At 53.1% G+C, this 17670-nt stretch overlaps 1 protein-coding gene across 2 annotated transcripts in view; it reads right to left on the reverse strand.

The window, feature by feature from the left end:
• Positions 1 to 123: 123 nt before the first annotated feature.
• Positions 124 to 17670, reverse strand: part of LRRC25 (leucine rich repeat containing 25) — a 26904-nt gene continuing 9357 nt past the window's right edge. The window contains exons 2-6 of one of the 2 annotated variants that reach the window (XM_077978481.1): positions 11735 to 11967; positions 8462 to 9015; positions 7440 to 7624; positions 6173 to 6960; positions 124 to 1122 (exon numbers count right to left, since the gene is read on the reverse strand). In XM_077978481.1, coding sequence (XP_077834607.1) covers positions 984 to 1122; positions 6173 to 6951 — 918 coding nt within the window. In that variant the 5' untranslated portion in view covers positions 6952 to 6960; positions 7440 to 7624; positions 8462 to 9015; positions 11735 to 11967 and the 3' untranslated portion in view covers positions 124 to 983. Of the gene's footprint in view, positions 1123 to 6172; positions 7625 to 8461; positions 9016 to 11734; positions 11968 to 17670 lie in introns of those variants that run through there. The other variant, XM_077978482.1, reaches the window with a different exon arrangement.

Below are 17670 nucleotides of genomic sequence, written 5' to 3' on the forward strand. Positions count from 1 at the left end.
TGAAAAAACTCTTGAAATACAGACGTCTGTGAGTCATTAACTCTGCCTGAGAAGAAACCAGGGACAGCTTCTCAGAGGAGGCGGCATTGCACCAGGGTCTTGAAGGATTTTCTCAGAATATTAGAGCTAAAGCAATATATATACATTTTTATTTTGGGGGTGGTGTGGGCTGCACTGGGGGCCGAACCTGGAGATCAGGAACCTGGGAAGGGGCCCTGAGAGGGGCAGAAGGGAGGAATGTGGTCGGGCACGGTGGCCACGCCTATAATCCCAGCACTTCGGGAGGCCGAGGTGGGCAGATCACTTGAGGTCAGGAGTTCGAGACCAGCCTAGCCAATATGGCGAAACCCCGTCTCTATTAAAAATACAAAAATTAGCTGGGCATTGTGGCAGGTGCCTGTAATCCCAGTTACTTGGGAGGCTGAGGCAGGAGAATCACTTGAACCCGGGAGGCGGAGGTTGCAGTGAGCCGAGATCGCACTACTGCACTCCAGCCTGGGTGACAGAGTGAGACTCGGACTCAAAAACAAACAAACAAACAAAACAACAACAACAACAAAAACCAAAACAAAATAGGGATGGGAGGTGGGGAACAATTTGGGAGTCTCAGATGGAGACTTGGTCTTAGAACTCAGAAATCCCCACCTTGAGGAACCCACTCACCCTGAGCCAGCAGCCTCATCAGCCTCAAAGCATTTATTGAGCACTGCCTGAACATCCACAGGAGGATGACGACAGGATTCACACAGTGACCCTCCTGTCCCCTTGTTGGGGGTCTCTCCTCTTCCCCCTCTAGGAGCCGAGTGGGCTGAGGAGCGGCATAGGGGACAGGGAGGGGGCGGCAGAGCTTCCTGGGGCCTCAAGGATCCTTTTCTGTCCCCATTCTTCAGATGGGGAAACTGAGGCCCGGGAGGAGTTAGGATGCCCTGAGTCACCCAGCAGGGACCGAAGGGGGTCTGGGTGGAGGTTGGGACGTCTTAGGCTCAGCGCCCAGGGATCACGTACTCCTCTTCATCCATCGGGGCCTGGCCCAGTGCCTGCAGGTTACAGTAGACAGGCTGGGAGGCCAGCTCGATGTCCTTGTAGTTCATGTAAAAGTCATTGTCCTCTGAAGGGTGAGCCCTGGGGGTACACACAGACCAGGGGTAAGTGAGGGAGGGGGAGGACTCAGGGGACAGGCACATGAGCTTTGAGAAAGTTCCAAGTGGGCCAGGTACTCTGGCTCACGCCTGTAATCCAACACTTTGGGAGGCTGAGGTGGGTAGATCACCAGAGGTCAGGAGTTTAAGACCAGCCTGGGCAACATGATGAAACCCCTGTGTCTACTAAAAATACAAAAATCAGCCAGGCATGGTGGCACATGCCTGTAGTCCTAGCTACTTGGGAGGCTGAGGCAGGAGAATCACCTGAACCCAGGAGGTAGAGGTTGCAGTGAGCTGAGATCGTGCCATTGCACTCCAGCCTGGGAGACACAGCGAGACTCTGTCTCAGAAGATTAAAAAAAAAAAAAAAGAAAAGAAAGCTTCAGAGTGGCTCAGTCCACCCCGAATATTTACATATGGGGAAACTGTGGCACGGGATAGTTCTGATTCCCAGCCAGCCCCACCTCTCTCTGAGGAGTGGGAGGGGAGTGATTTAGGGAAGGTTCTGTGGGTGGAACGCTGTGGTCGGAGGACCCTGAACCCTTTTTCCTTCCTTAAAAATGAGATAGCAGCCAGGCACGGTGACTCACGCCTGTAATCCCAGCACTTTGGGAGGCCAAGGCAGAAGATCTGCCTGAGGTCAGGAGTTTGATCTGCTTGAGGCCAGAGCCACTGGGCCATCCTGGGCAGCATGGTGAGACCCCATCTCTACAAAAAATAAAAAAAATTATTCGGGCGTGGTGCCATGCGCTTGGAGTCCCAGCGACTCGGGAGGCTGAGATGGGAGGATCGCTTGAGCCTGGGAGGTCGAGACTGCAGTGAGCCGTGACCACGCCACTGTACCGCAGCCTGGGTGACAGAGGGAGACCCTGTCTCAAAAAAACAAAACTTGAGGTAGCTGTTCGTTATTTTTTTTTTTTTTTTTTTTTTTTTTTTGAGACAGAGTCTCGCTCTGTCACCCAGGCTGGAGTGCAGTGGCCGGATCTCAGCTCACTGCAAGCTCCGCCTCCCGGGTTTACGCCATTCTCTGGCCTCAGCCTCCCGAGTACCTGGGACTACAGGCGCCCGCCACCTCACCCGGCTAGTTTTTTGTATTTCTTAATAGAGACAGGGTTTCACCGTGTTAGCCAGGATGGTCTCGATCTCCTGACCTCGTGATCCGCCCGTCTCGGCCTCCCAAAGTGCTGGGATTACAGGCTTGAGCCACCGCGCCCGGCCGATAGCTGTTCATTATTACATTAAAATCTAAATTTTTGTTTCCTCTTGAAAAATCGGAAGCTCTGGCCACATCAGTCACATGCACACAAGTGGCTGCACCACACTGTCTGCTCCTTCTGATGGGAAATATTTTCCACACCGAAGCAACTGACTTTGTGGTCCTCATATATAAAAGCAAGTCTCTGAGCCTCAGTTTCTGCATCTATAGAATTGGCCAGGGAGCAGGGAGCTACTTAGGAATATTTGTTAAGGCCAGCAAGATCCCCAGAGAACTTTCCTGCCTCCTGAACATTCTAATTCCAAGCCAGCTCCTCTTGTAAAAAGGGCCACTGGTCCAGGTGCGGTGGCTCACACCTATAATCCAAGCACTTTGGGAGGCCAAGATGGGCAGATCACCTGAGGTCAGGAGTTCCAGAACAGCCTGGCCAACATGGCAAAACCCTGTCTCTACTAAAATTAGCCGGGCACGGTGGCGGGCACCTGCAATCCCAGCTACTCAGGAGGCTGAGATAGGAGGATATGCAGGATGCAGGAGAATCGCTTGAACCCGGGAGGTGAAGGTTGCAGTGAGCCAAGATCGTGCCATTGCACTCCAGTCTGGGCAACAGAGTGGAAAAAAAAAAAAAAAAAAAGGCAAAATGGCCACTTTGGGTATATAGCATCTATCAGTCAATTATACTCTAGTATGAATTGCCCACCAACACCTAAGGGGTTGTCGGGGGACGAACAGGACTGGGACGCAGGGTTCCTGTCCTGCCTTTTTTGACTGGCTATGTGATCTTGGACAAGTCATTTCCCTGCCTCCCAGAGCCTCCATGTCTGTAAGTGTCAGATGCAGGGTGGAAATGACACAGTCAATTCTAAACACAGTGTTTCTGGAGGCCAGGTACATAAAAGAGGCTAATCCGGAAGCCTTGGGGATAGGGAGGCCACGGTGAACATCAGAGCACAAGCTGCTTTTGTGAGTCCAGTGTCTTCAACACCCTGCCTCAGATCATTTCTGCTTTTGAGTCATGTTTACATCTGCTTTGCATATTTTCTTCTTTCTCACCGACAGTCTTCCAATGGCCTCCCCACCTCCTGGCACAGACTCTGCTGCCCAAACAGCCGTGGCTGTGGCCCCTTCCTGCTTGGCCTTCCCTGTTCCCCTCAGGCCTCAGCTTTCAAGTCATCCCTTCTCAAAAACCATTCACAGCAAATTCTCTGTTCTTTCCCGCCTCTGGGTCTCTGCCCCTGAGGGTCCCGGCCCTTGAAATTCCCTCCACTCCCTTTTCCAACCTAGAAAAGTTTTTCTTTTCTTCTTCCTCTTTTTTTTTTTTTTTTTTTTTTTGAGGCGGAGTCTCGCTCTGTCGCCCAGGCTGGAGTGCAGTGGCCGGATCTGGGCTCACTGCAAGCTCCGCCTCCCGAATTTACGCCATTCTCCTGCCTCAGCCTCCTGAGTAGCTGGGACTACAGGCGCCCACCACCTCGCCCGGCTAGTTTTTTGTTTTTTTTTGTTTTTTTTTTTTTTTTGAGACGGAGTCTCGCTCTGCCGCCCAGGCTGGAGTGCAGTGGCCGGATCTCAGCTCACTGCAAGCTCCGCCTCCCGGGTTCCCGCCATTCTCCTGCCTCAGCCTCCCGAGTAGCTGGGACTACAGGCGCCCACCACCTCGCCCGGCTAGTTTTTTGTATTTTTTAGTAGAGACGGGGTTTCACCGTGTTAGCCAGGATGGTCTCGATCTCCTGACCTCGTGATCCGCCCGTCTCGGCCTCCCAAAGTGCTGGGATTACAGGCTTGAGCCACCGCGCCCGGCCGTTTTTTGTATTTTTTAGTAGAGACGGGGTTTCACTGTGTTAGCCAGGATGGTCTCGATCTCCTGACCTCGTGATCCGCCGGTCTCGGCCTCCCAAAGTGCTGGGATTACAGGCTTGAGCCACCGCGCCCGGCCTTTTTTTTTTTTTTTTTTTTTTGAGACGGAGTCTCACTCTGTCACCCAGGCTGGAGTATAGTAGCACGATCTGGGCTCACTGCAACCTCCAGCTCCTGGGTTCAAGTGATTCTTCCTGCCTCAGCCTCCCAAGTAGCTGGGATTACAGGTAGCCACCACCATGCCCGGCTGATTTTTGTATTTTTAGTAGAGACAGGGTTTCACCATATTGGCCAGGCTGGTCTCGAACTCCTGACCTCGTGATCCTCCCGCCTCGGCCTCCTGAAATGCTGGGGTTACAGGCATGAGCCACCGCGCCCAGCCTAATTTTTGTATTTTTTTTTTTTTTTTTGAGACGGAGTCTCACTCTGTCCCCCCTTGCTGGAGTGCAGTGGCCGGATCTCAGCTCACTGCAAGCTCCGCCTCCCGGGTTCAGGCCATTCTCCTGCCTCAGCCTCCCGAGTAGCTGGGACTACAGGCGCCCACCACCTCGCCCGGCTAGTTTTTTTGTATTTTTTAGTAGAGACGGGGTTTCACTGTGTTAGCCAGGATGGTCTCGATCTCCTGACCTCGTGATCCACCCGTCTCGGCCTCCCAAAGTGCTGGGATTACAGGCTTGAGCCACCGCGCCCGGCCAATTTTTGTATTTTTTAGTAGAGACAGGGTTTCACCATGTTGGTCAGGCTGGTCTTGAGGTCCTGACCACTGACCACCTGGGCCTCAAAAAGTGCTGGGATTACAGGTATGAGCCACCGCACCCTACCCCAACCTATAAAAGTTCAATTCATTTGTCTAAACCCAGCAAAATCATCTAGAAACTGGCAGCGGTGGCTCACACCCATAATCCCAGCACTTTGGGAGGCTGAGACATGAGGATCACTTGAGGCCAAGAGTTTGAGACCAGCCTGAGAAACATAGCAAGACCCCCATCTCTACGAAAAATACAAAAATTATTTGGATGTGGTGGCAGGTGCCTGTGGTCCCAGCTACTCTGGAGACTGAGGCAGGAGGATCACTTGAGGCCAGGAGTTTGAGGCTGCACTGATCTGTGATCGCGCCACTGCATTCCAGCCTGGGCAACAGAATGAGACTGTCTCAAAAAAAAAAAAAGTCATCTAGTGGTGATGGGACTTTGTAAGGCACCTCCTTAGCATCTCATGTGTGTCACGGGGAAAGGGAGGGCTGTCCCCATTCTACAGAGACAGAAATGGAGGTTCAGAGACAGCCTTGGGTCACATGGGACCTGGGCCTATGCTGCTGACCGCCACCGCAGAGCCCCAACTCCATTGAAGCAGTTGCCTCCTGTCTCCCCATCCTTGGCCGCCAGAAACTGGGTTTACAGGTCATGAGGGGGAAGCTTGTCCCATATATGGGAACTCATTTAATTTTTACCCCCAACACACTATGATGGGGACGATAGTTCTCCCTCGTTTTACTTTATTTTACTGATTTTATTTTTGAGATTGAGTCTCACTCTGTCACCCAGGCTGGAGTGCAGTGGCACGAACTCGGCTCACTGCAACCTCTGACTCCCAGGTTCAAGCAATTCTCTTGCCTCAGCCTCCTGAGCAGCTGGGACCACAGGCGCTTGACACCATACCAGGCTAATTTTTGTATTTTTAGTACAGACAGGGTTTCACCGTGTTGGCCGGGCTGGTCTCGAACTCCTGACTTCAAGTGATCCGCCTGCCTTGGCCTCCCAAAGAGATAGGGTTACAGGTGTGAGCCACCACATCCAGTCCTCTACCCATTTTATAGGTGAGGAGACTGAGGCTCAGAGAAGTAAAGCTACTCACCTAAGATCCCACAGCCTGCAAGCAGCAGAGCTGGGATTTGAACCCCGGCCATCTGGGTGTGGAGCCTTACTATTCACCACTTTGACAGGTGTCTCTATGGGTTACTTACCCTTGTTCAGCCCACTGGTGCTCAGCTGCTGGCTGGCCCACAAACATGTTCTCATAGTCAGGAGTGGAGGGGCGGGGTGGCGTGACCACTTGGGGCTTGGGGGTGCTCCGGCTGCCATACCGTGGTTGCAAGCCTAAACTGGGCTTGGGCCTATCCTGAGCAGGCCAGGGCTTGTCCAGGTCCCGGCTCCTGGCCACTCGGCATCGCCAGAGTCTCCAGGCCAGCACAGGGCCAGCGATGGCAAGCCCGAGAAGCAGGCACCCACTGACTGCCACTGCCCCAATGGTTGCAGGGGCCAGGCCGGGGGCGCAGCTGACCTCCAGGAAGGCAGAGAGGTTGTGCTGGAAGCTGGTTGTGTCCCAGCAGAGCAGAGGCTTCTGGCCAGAGCAGTTGTCTCGCCGGACCTCGTGCCAGGACTCCAGGGCACAGCTGCAGTCAGCCCTCAGGTCAAGGTCACAGCGGGCAGCCAGCGCCCCATCCACACGGGACAGCGGGTTGTGTAGCAGGTTCAGGACCTCAAGCTTCTGCAGGTGGGCAAAGAAGGTCACTGGAAGCTCTCGCAGGCCGTTCCCAGACAGGTCAAGGAGAAGCACGTTGCTGGCCCGCAGAGACTGGTTGAGGGGCAGGCTCAGGCCACGGCCACTGAAATTCAGGCACGTGGCACTGAACTCCGTGTTCCAGTCCACATCCGTGGAGGGCATGGTGCATGACGGTTCCTGGCTGTCTGACTCCTGCAGCAGCAGCGGCAACAGCAGCGTCCATGCCAGGGTGCCCCCCATTCAAGCAACCTACATAGAGACACCGGAATCCTAGCCCTGACCTCAGCCCTGTGGTCGCCCTTGCCTCCACCGCTAGTGTTTATGATTATACCTTAGACCAGTTTAAGCCGCTTCTGAAATGGTACAACGCAGCCCCAGTCTGGTTGCCTCCTTTGGCTGCTGGGCTGCCTCAGTCTCCCCTTCTGGGAAATGGGTAGATAACCCCGGTGCCTAGCGGGCTTGGAAGGCGAGGAAGAGACCCGGCCCAGTTAACCCTTTCTTCTACGTCCTGAACATTTGGGGCGCCCTCGTTGGCCAGGACGGGACCCTATGCAAATAAGCGGTTGTCTCGGAAACGGCCCCGCCCCTTGATCCCGCTCCTAGTGTCTCCCAGAACCGCGGGTCCTGGGAAGTGCTGGGATAGGGGGGAGTGGGGGCTGCTCAGAGGGTCCTCCCAGGTCTGATTTGCAGTCCCTGCACAGGTGCAAGTTCTAGAGCCTCAGTCCTACCTTTTGGGTCCTACTGCCACACTTTTGCCTTGGTAGTGCTGGAAAAGCGACGGCGCCCAGAGGCTGCGTCCTGGCCCACCTGGACACGGGGGCCGCAATGGCCAGCACCCTCCGCAGCGCTGCTGGGGTCGCCGGCGTTCCTCTGGCTCTGCACCCAGCGACTTAGGGGGAAGAGGAACTAGTATCTGGGTGGAGTGCAGAGGGGAAGAATGAAGACAGAGATCCGCCCCCTTGCAGGGCCTCAAGGTTCTCATGAGAGGTGGATGGAGGGCAAGGGGGAGGGGTGGCCCAGGGTCCCGCTTCCCTCTTGCTAGAACCCAGTGACTTTATGTCCTCTATTAGCACCCCAACCGACAGCCACCTCATCAATTCGCTTCTCGATCTCAGCTCAGTTGGCTCCCAGCTCATGCAGTCATTTATTCATTCAACAAACATTACCCACGCTGGGCCCCCAAGAGGCCTCAGCCCTGACCAGGTCCTCAAAGAGCTATCTTAAGGGAGGACAGAGTTGGACATAGACACTCATAGTCCCATGCAGTCAAGGAAGGTCCAGAGGGAAAGACAGGGTCCTGGAAGGCTTCCTGGAGGAGGAGGCATTACAGATGGGGCTTCAACACATGAGTAGGAGTTCACCAAGATTCCTCAAACCTATAATTGGCTCTCCAAGCTCCTCCAAGCCCCTCCCACTGAGTTCTTGCACAATGGCACCTCTGTGCTGGAGAGGACAGTGAGGAGGGCTCCCAGCAGCTTGAGAAAATGTAGCTGGCTGGATTAGCATGGTTAGGAGTGGAGAGGATAGAAGGAATTGGTGGCAGGGGAAGAGGTCCATGTGGAGCCAAGGCAGGTGTGTGGGCAGAGGGGCACTGGCTCAAGAATTCCCTCTGGAGTGAGCCTGGTGTCTGGGGTGGGCAACATGGGGAGGAGGCTGAGGTTCCAGAAGCAGACGGGGGCCTGAGGCAGACTGGAGGGTTAGTAGTGACAAAAGTGATACTGGGGAGGGGTGGCCTGGGAGAAGTTCTCACCTGAACCTGGTGTCAGGCGGACCAGGTTCCAACCTATGCCAGCCCCTGACTCACTGTGCCACCTTAACTGTGTGTGCCACCATGTCCACAGCTGTCAAATGCACAGAGGCTTCTCCGGGATCTGGGAGGGTGGGAGTCCACTCCCCCACGTTTTCCCCTCTCCTCAGCCTCTGTCCTTCCCATCACCAAACTCCGAGAAATGGTCAAAGGCTTTGAACCAAGACATTGAAGAAAACACTGGAAACTGCTCTTCAACATGTCCAGAGATGCTCATTCTTGCCAGGTGCAGTGGCTCACGCCTGTAATCCCAACACTTTGGGAGGCTGAAGTGAACAGATCGCTTGAGCCCAGGAGTTCGAGACCAGCCTGGCCATCATGGTGAAACAACATCTCTACTTTAAAAAATACAAAAATTAGCCAGGTGTGGTGGTATGTGCCTGTAGACCCACCTACTCAGGAGGCTGAGGCGGGAGAATCATTTGAACCCAGGAGGCGGAGGCTGCGGTGAGCCGAGATCAGTCCACTGTATTCCAGCCTGGGCAACAGAGTGAGATCTGTCTCAAAAAAAAAAAAAGTTCACACTTAATAAGAAAACCGCAAATTACAAACTGTTTGTCTTCACCAATCAAATTGGCAAAAATCCAACAGTGCAATGACATGCTGTGCCATCCAGGCTGTGGGGTACGTCCATGGTGTAGCATTGGTGGAGGGCACCCTGGCACAGGCCACCGGAATGATAAACTCATGTGTCTGCTGACACAGCAAGTTCACTTCTGGGAATCCCTGCCTGAATATTTGCATGTTTGCAGTGTGAACTGACTAACGAATAAAAAAAAACGTGGCTCAGCCCAGGCGTGGTGGCTCAGGCCTGTAATTCCAGCACTTTGGGAGGCCAAGGTGGGCAGATCACGAGGTCAGGAGTTCGAGACCAGCCTGGTTGACATGGTGAAACCCCATCTCCACTAAAAATACAAAAATTAGCTGGGCAAGGTTGGTGGCACGTGCTTGTAATCCCAGCTACTCAGGAGGCTAAGGCAGGAGAATCGCTTGAACCCAGGAGGCAGAGGTTGCAATGAGCCGAGATCATGCCATAGCACTCCAGCTTGGGCATTAGAGCGAGACTCCATCTCAATAATAAGGATAATATTAATATTTAAAAATTAGCTGGGCATGGTGGCTTCAGCCTGTAGTTCCAGCTACTTCAGAGGCTAAGGTGGGAGGATCCCTTGAACCCAGAAAGTTGTGACTGCAGTGAGCCGTGATTGTGCCACTCCACTCCAGTCTATGCAGCAGAGCAAGACCCCATCTCTAAAAAATAATTTAAAATAAATGGCTGGGCTGGGTGAGGTGGCTCATGCCTGTAATCCCAGCACTTTGGGAAGCTGAGGCGGGCAGATCACAAGGTCAGGAGATTGAGACCATCCTGGCCAACATTGTGAAACCCCGTCTCTACCAAAAATACAAAAAATGAGCTGGGCGTGGTGGCGTGTACCTTAATCTCAGCTCCTCGGGAGGCTGAGGCAGGAGAATCACTTGAACCAGGGAGCTGGAGGTTGCAGTGAGCCGAGATCGTGCCACAGCACTCCAGCCTGGTGACAGAGCGAGACTTCGTCAAAAAAAAAAAAAAAAAGAGAGAGAGAAGGCAAAAAGATGCTCCAAGCTCAAAGTGATTCATTGCAGCATTGTTTGTTACATGAAAAAAAAAAAAAAAAAATGGGCCAGGCACAGTGAGTCATGCCTGTAATCCCAGCACTTTGGGAGGCCAGGGTAGGAGGATCGTTTGAGTCTAAGAGTTCAAGGCTAGCCTGGGCAACATGGTGAAACCCCATCTCTACAAAAAAAAAAAAAATATATATATATATATATATATACACACACACATATATATATACACACACACACATATATACACACACAAAAAAAAGATTAGCTGGGAGTGGTGGCATGTCCTTGTAGTTCCAGCTACTCAGGAAGCTAAAACAGGAGGATCACTTGAGTCTGGGAGGCAGAGGTTGCAGTGAGCCGAAATCGTGTCACTGCACTCCAGCCTGGGGTGACAGAGTGCAGAGTGATACTCCGCCTCAAAAAAAAGGAGAAAAAAAAAGGAAATAACTTTTTTTTTTTTTGAGACGGAATCTCGCTCTGTCTCCTGAGCTGGAGTGCAGTGGCCGTATCTCAGCTCACTGCAAGCTCTGCCTCCCGGGTTCACGCCATTCTCCTGCCTCAGCCTCCCGAGTAGCTGGGACTACAGGCACCCGCCACCTCGCCTGGCTAGTTTTTTGTATTTTTTAGTAGAGACGGGGTTTCTCCATGTTCGCCAGGATGGTCTCGATCTCCTGACCTCGTGATCCGCCCGTCTTGGCCTCCCAAAGTGCTGGGATTACAGGCTTGAGCCACCGCGCCCGGCCGGAAATAACTCTTAAAGGATTGGGTACATCAATAACAGTTCATCTATCCTGGTGTGCCACAGAGTTTGAAAATGAAATCATAGATCTCTATGAACCTATAAGGAAAGACTCATTCATTTCTTCTGCAAGCCTTTATGAAGTTCCTGTTGTATACCTGGTACTATGAGCTACAGACACAGCAGTGAATAAAACAGACAAAAATCCTGCCCCCCCACCATCCCAGGACTCTCTCTGTAGTTGGGGAAACAGACGACAGGCAGAATCCATCAAGAAAATATATCAACTACAGGTGGTGGGAATGCTGCAAAGAAAAATAAGGGCCGGAAATTAGATGGGGAAACTTTTTTTTTTTTTAATTTGAGACGGAGTTTTGCTCTTGTTGCCCAGGCTGGAGTGCAGTGGCGCAATCTCGGCTCTCTGCAACCTCCACCTCCCGGGTTCAAGTGATTCTCCTGCCTCAGCCTCCCGAGTAGCTGGGATTACGGGTGCATGGCACCATGCCCAGCTAACTTTTTGTATTTTTAGTAGAGATAGCGTTTCACCATGTTGGCCAAGCTGGTCACAAACTCCTGACCTCAGGTGATCCACCCGCCTTGGCCTTCCAAAGTGCTGGAATTACAGGTGTGAGCCACTGGGCCTGGCTGCAGAAGCAACTTTTTAATGGGATGATCAAGGAATCCCTTAGGGAGTGAGAAGGAGGGGATGTGGGGAACAGCATCCAGGAGTGGGAATAGCATGTGCGAAGGCCCTGTGGTGGGAGCAGCCCTGGGTAGAGAGCAGATGTCTCCAAGTGTTTCTTCAGGCTGCTATAACAAATATGCCATAAACTGGGGTAGCTTATGAACAACAGAAATTTATTCCTCACAGTTCCGGAAGCTGGGAAGTCCAAGATCAAGGCACCAGCAGATTCACTTCCTAGTTTGCAGATGACCATCTTCTCACTGTGTCCTCAGTAGGCAGCAGAGGGAGCAGGGGAGCTCTTGGGGCCTCTTTTATGAGGAGCAGAGGGATGGAGGAGCCCAGCCAGCAGTGAGCCTCATGCAGCTGCACGTCCTCCACGCCCAGGGAAGCCACAGGGGGAGTCCAGTTGGGAGGCGTCTTAGAAAAGAAGGAAATGAAGAAATGAGGAAGTGCTAGACCCGAGGCTGCAGGTGGTGGGGGACAGGCAGGTCTGGGGTCTGGGATAGTGAGTTTTGGAGGTGGGTCTAGGGAAGCTGGGGTCCTTGAAGTCTGACAGTTTGAGGATGAGGGGGTCCTGAGATTTGGGGGCTCTGAGGTCTAGGGATCCAGGGATCTGAGAGTCCTGGAATCTAAGGGTCCTGGAGTCTGGGGGACCTGAAGTCTGGGAATCCAGAGGTTTGGGAGTCCTAGGATCTAGGGGTCTTGGGATATGGGGGTTTGTTGGGGGGGATTCTGGGGTCCAAGGGTCTGGGGATCCAGAGGTCTGAGAGGCTTGGGGTCTGGGGGTCCGGCGTCTGGTGGTTCTGAAGTCTGGTGATCCAGAGGTCTGGGAGTCTTGGGGTCTGGGGGTCCTGCAGTCTGGGGGCACTGGAGTTTGGTTGTCTCGGGGCCTGGGGGGGTCTTAGGATGTGAGGGTTCTGGGGTCTGTGGGTGCTGGGGCCTGGGGATCCAGAGGTCTGGGAATCTTGGGGTTTGGAGGTCCTGGGGCCTGAGGGTCCTAGGGTCTAGGGATCCAGAGGTCTGGGGGTCCTGGGATCTGGGGGTCCTGGGGATCTGGGGATCCTGGGGCCTGGGGATTCAGAGGTCTGGGAGTCTTAGGGTCTGGGGCCCCTGGGGTCTGGGCTTTCCTGACATAGCTCCAGCTGGCTACACCCAGGTTTCTGGGAAAGGGGACAGCTCAAGACTCCACTGGCCCCCTCCCTGGCTGAAGGGAGCCTGGAACTTTCAGAGGCCACCTCCCTGTGGTCCCTCTGCTGCCCCCCAATGTACCTGAAGCCGTCCCAGGCTTAGTCCCAGGCAGGGCCAGCCAGTCTGCACAAACACCTGCAGGCAGCCGCCAGAGACGGCCCCAGGCAGACAGACACCAGTCTGCCCCCCAGGGATATTCAGAGATGCCAAGAGACCCTCAGACACACTTGGGGACCACCATCGGCATGCAGAGACACCTAGGGACACTCAGAAAGGCCCAGGGATGCCCAGAAACCTCAGAGACCCCCAAGACCCTCATAGACATTTAGAGACCTTCAGAGACTCCCAAAGACCCTCAGAGATCCCCAGAGATTTTCAGAGACATTCAGAGACATCTGGGCTGGGCTCGGTGGCTCATGCCTGTAATCCTAGCACTTTAGGAGGCTGAGGCGGGTGGATCACCTAAAGTCAGGAGTTTGCAACCAGCCTGGCCAACATGGGGAAATGCTGTCTCTACTAAAAATACAAAAATTAGCCAGGCGTGGTGGCGCACACCTGTAATTCCAGCTACTCGGGAGGCTGAAGCAGTAGAATCACTTGAACTCAGGAGGCAGAGGTTGCAGTGAGCTGAGATTGTGCCACTGCACGCCAGCCTGGGTGATAGAGCAAGACTCCATCTCAAAAAAAAAAAAAAAAAGATAAATATTCAGAGACATCGAGACCATACAGAGATCCTCACAGACCCTAGAGATGCCCTGGAAAGCCCAGAGGCCCCGCTCCAAGAAACAAACATGGAGAGCCAGGCAAGAAGCTCCCTGGAGCGGCCCCGCCTCAATTCAACTCCATCACCACATTCACCCGACACCCTCAGGTCCTCAGAGCCCACCCTGAGCTGCGTGATGCCAGAGCCCCTCCAGGCCTCAGCCTGGGTGCTGCCCCAAGATCCCCCTGTCTAGGGAGTGGGGCAGCCATGGATGCCTGGCCCTGTGGGGTCAGATCAGGCTGGAGTAGGGTCAAGGGCTGCCCTCCCATTTCCCCAATCACCTGCACAGACCCCAAACCTCCCACCCCAGCCTCCTCCTTCCCGGTTTTCTGCCACCTCCATCCTCTCTGTGACAGCCATGGGGGCAGAGCAGGAGGGTTTAAAAACCCTCCCCCAGGCCAGGCACGGTGGCTCATGCCTGTAATCCCAGCACTTTGGGAGGCCAAGTTGGGAGGATCGCTTGAGCCGGGGAGTTTGAAACCAGCCTGGGCGACACAGTGAGATCCTGTCTCTACAAAACAAAACACAATTCTTTTTGAGACAAGGTCGCTGTCCCACACCCAGGCTGGAGTGCGATGCCAAACTCACTGCTCACTGCATCCTCGGCCTCCAGGACTCGGGTGATCCTCCCACCTCAGCCTCCGGAGTAGCTGGGTCTGCAGGCACGCGTCACCATGCCCGGCTAATTATTTGTATTATTTTAAGAGATGGGGTAGGCCAGGCGTGGTGGCTTATGCCTGTAATCCCAGCATTTTAGGAGGCCGAGGTGGGCGGATCACGAGGTCAGGAGATGGAGACCATCCTGGCTAACAAACACGGTGAAACCCCATCTCTACTAAAAATACAAAAAATTAGCCAGACGTGGTGGCGGGCACCTGTAGTCCCAGCTACTCCAGAGGCTGAGGCAGAAGAATGGCATGAACGCGGGAGGCTGAGCTTGCAGTGAGCCAAGATTGCACCACTGCACTCTAGCCTGGGCAACAGAGCGAGACTCAGTCTTAAAAAGAAGAAAAAGAGAGATGGGGTTTTGCCATGTTGCCCAGGCAGGTTTCAAACTCCTGGGCTCAAATGATCCTCCTTGCCTTGGCCTACCAAAGTGTTGGGATTACAGGCATGAGCGACTGTACCAGGCCAAAAACTTTATTTATTTGTTGATTTATTTATTTAGAGACAGGGTCTGGCTCTGTCGCCCAGGCTGGAGTACAGTGGTGCAATCTTGGCTCACTGCAACATTCCCTTCTCGGGTTCGAGTGACTCTCGTGCCTCAGCCTCCCGAGAAGCTGAGATTATAGGTGTGCGCCACCATGCCCAGCTATTATTATTATTATCATTATTATTATTTGTAGAGATGGGGTTTTGCAATGTTAGCCAGGCTGGTCTCAAACCCCTGGCCTCAAATGATCTGCCCACCTTGGCCTCCCAAAGTGTTGGGATTACGGGCATGAGCCACCGTGCACTGCCTTAAAATTTTTTTTTTAATTAGCCAGGCATGGTGGTGTGTGCCTGTAGTCCCAGCTACTCCGGAGTGAAGGGGGCCAGCCCCTCCACGCCTGTGGGTATTTCTCGTCAGGTGGATCGAGAGACTGAGAAAAGAAATAAGACAGAGAGACAAAGGACAGGGAAAGAACAGTGGGCCCAGGGACCAGCGCTCAGCATGGAGGACCTGCGCCGGCACTGGTCTCTGAGTTCCCTCAGTATTTATGAATTACTCTTTTCACTACCTCAGCAAGAGGAATGCGGCAGGAGAGTAGGGTGATAGTGGGGACAAGGTCAGCAAGAAAACATGTGAGCAAAAGAATCTGTGTCACAAATAAGTTCAAGGGAAGGTACTATGCCTGGATGTACACATAGGCCAGATTTATGCTTCTCTCCACCCAAACATCTCAGTGGAGTAAAGAGTAACAGAGCAGCATTGCTGCCAACATGTCTCGCCTCCGGCCACAGGGCGCTTTTTCTCCTATCTCAGAATTGAACAAATGTACAATTGGGTTTTATACTGAGACATTCAGTTCCCAGGGGCAGGCAGGAGACAGTGGCCTTCCTCTTATCTCAACTGCAAGAGGCCTTCCTCTTTTACTAATCCTCTTCAGTACAGCCCCTTCACAGGTGTTGGGCTGGGGGACGGTCAGGTCTTTCCCATCCCAGGAGGCCATATTTCTTTTTCTTTTTTTTTTTTTTTTAAAGACGGAGTGTTGCTCAGTCGCCCAGGCTGGAGTGCAGTGGCCGGATCTCAGCTCACTGCAAGCTCCGCCTCCCGGGTTCATGCCATTCTCCTGCCTCAGCCTCCCGAGTAGCTGGGACTACAGGCGCCCGCCACCTCACCCGGCTAGTTTTTTGTATTTTTTAGTAGAGACGGGGTTTCATCATGTTAGCCAGGATGGTCTCGATCTCCCGACCTCGTGATCCGCCCGTCTCGGCCTCCCAAAGTGCTGGGATTACAGGCTTGAGCCACCGCGCCCGGCCAGCTGAGGCCATATCTCAGACCATCATATGGGGAGAAACCTTGGACGATACCCGGCTTGCCAGGACAGAGGTCCCTGTGGCCCTCCGCAGTGCATTGTGGCCCTGGTTTATCGAGACTGAGAATGGCGATGACTTTTCCCAAGCATACTGCCTGTAAACATTTTGTTAACAAGGCACATCATGCATAGCCCTAGATCCCTTAAACCTTGATTCCATACAACACATGTTTTTGTGAGCTCAAGGTTGGGGCAAAGTTACAGATGAACAGCATCTCAAGGCAAAACACTTGTTCAGGGTACAGGTCAAAATGGAGTTTCTTATGTCTTCCCTTTCTACATAGACACAGTAACAGTCTGATCTCTCTTTCTTTTCCCTATAGGGAGGCTGAGGTGGGAGGATCCATTGGGACCAGGAAGCAAGGCTGTAGTGAGCCATGATCATGCCACTGCACTCCAGCCTGGGCCACAGAGAGAGACCCTGTGTCTAAACATATATATATATATACAAACTCCACCTGCAGGTCCCCTGCCGGTGGACTCCAATCTCCCCCAGAAGAATGGGGAGGGTTGAGCCAAGCGCCAGAGGCCCTCAACAAGGCTTGAGAGTCTGGAGGGATCTGAGGGTCTCTAGAGCCAGCGGTCAGGACCAGAAGTAGGTGTAATGACCACAAGATTGGGTCAGGGAGGACTTAAGGGCACAGCTGGAATGTGGACTGACACGGACATCATGGACCTGTATGCATTCATTCATCAAATGATGACTGAGGCCGGTTCAGATGCTTCAAAGCTGTGTGACCCAGGACTTGTGCCTCAACCTCTCTGTGCCTTAGCTGCCTCCTCTGTATTTTTATTTTTATTTTTATTTTTATTTATTTATTTATTTATTTTGAGACGGAGTCTTGCTCTATCACCTAGGCTGGAGTGTAGTGGCATGAACTTGACTCACTGCAACCTCTGTCTCCCGGGTTCAAGCGATTCTCGTGATTCAACTTCCCAAGTAGCTGGGATTGCAGACGCACGCCACCACGCCCGGCTGATTTTTGTATTTTTAGTAGATACGGGGTTTCACCATGTTGGCCAGGCTGGTCTCGAACTCCTGACCTCAGGTGATCCTCCCACCTTGGCCTCCCAAAGTACTGGGATTACAGGCGTAAGACACAGCTCCCAGCCCAAAGCATGACTTTTTAATAACATGAGAAGACCTTATTTAAGGTCACATGGCCTTATTGGTTATAGTAATTTTTGTTTTGTTTGGTTTGGTTTTTAGACAGAGTCTGGCTCAGTCACCCAGCATAGGGTGCAGTGGCACAATCACGGCTCACTGCAGCCTGCACCTCCTTGGCTCAAGTGATCCTCCTACCTCAGCCTTCCAAGTAGCTGGGATTACAGGTGCACGCCACCACACCTGGCTAATTTTTCTCTTTTTGTGGTAGAGACAGAGTTTCACCACGTTGCCCAGACTGGTCTCAAACTCCTGGGCTCAAGCAACCCTCCAGCCTTGGCCTGCCAGAGTGCTAGGACTACAGGCATGAGCCACCGTGCCCGCCCTGCTGGTTCTAGTAAAATTTTAAAAGCCACTGAATACCTTTGGGAGAGTTGTGGGGAAATAAAACGTGGCATGAAGGCAGCCATGATTGGCCAAGCATGTCCCACCTGCAAGGCTTGCATTTCTTGGCTGACAGTTGCTCTGACCACGAAGGCCATGTC

The sequence above is a fragment of the Macaca mulatta genome, chromosome 19, assembly GCF_049350105.2.
Source record: "Macaca mulatta isolate MMU2019108-1 chromosome 19, T2T-MMU8v2.0, whole genome shotgun sequence".
NCBI classification, from domain to species: domain Eukaryota; kingdom Metazoa; phylum Chordata; class Mammalia; order Primates; family Cercopithecidae; genus Macaca; species Macaca mulatta.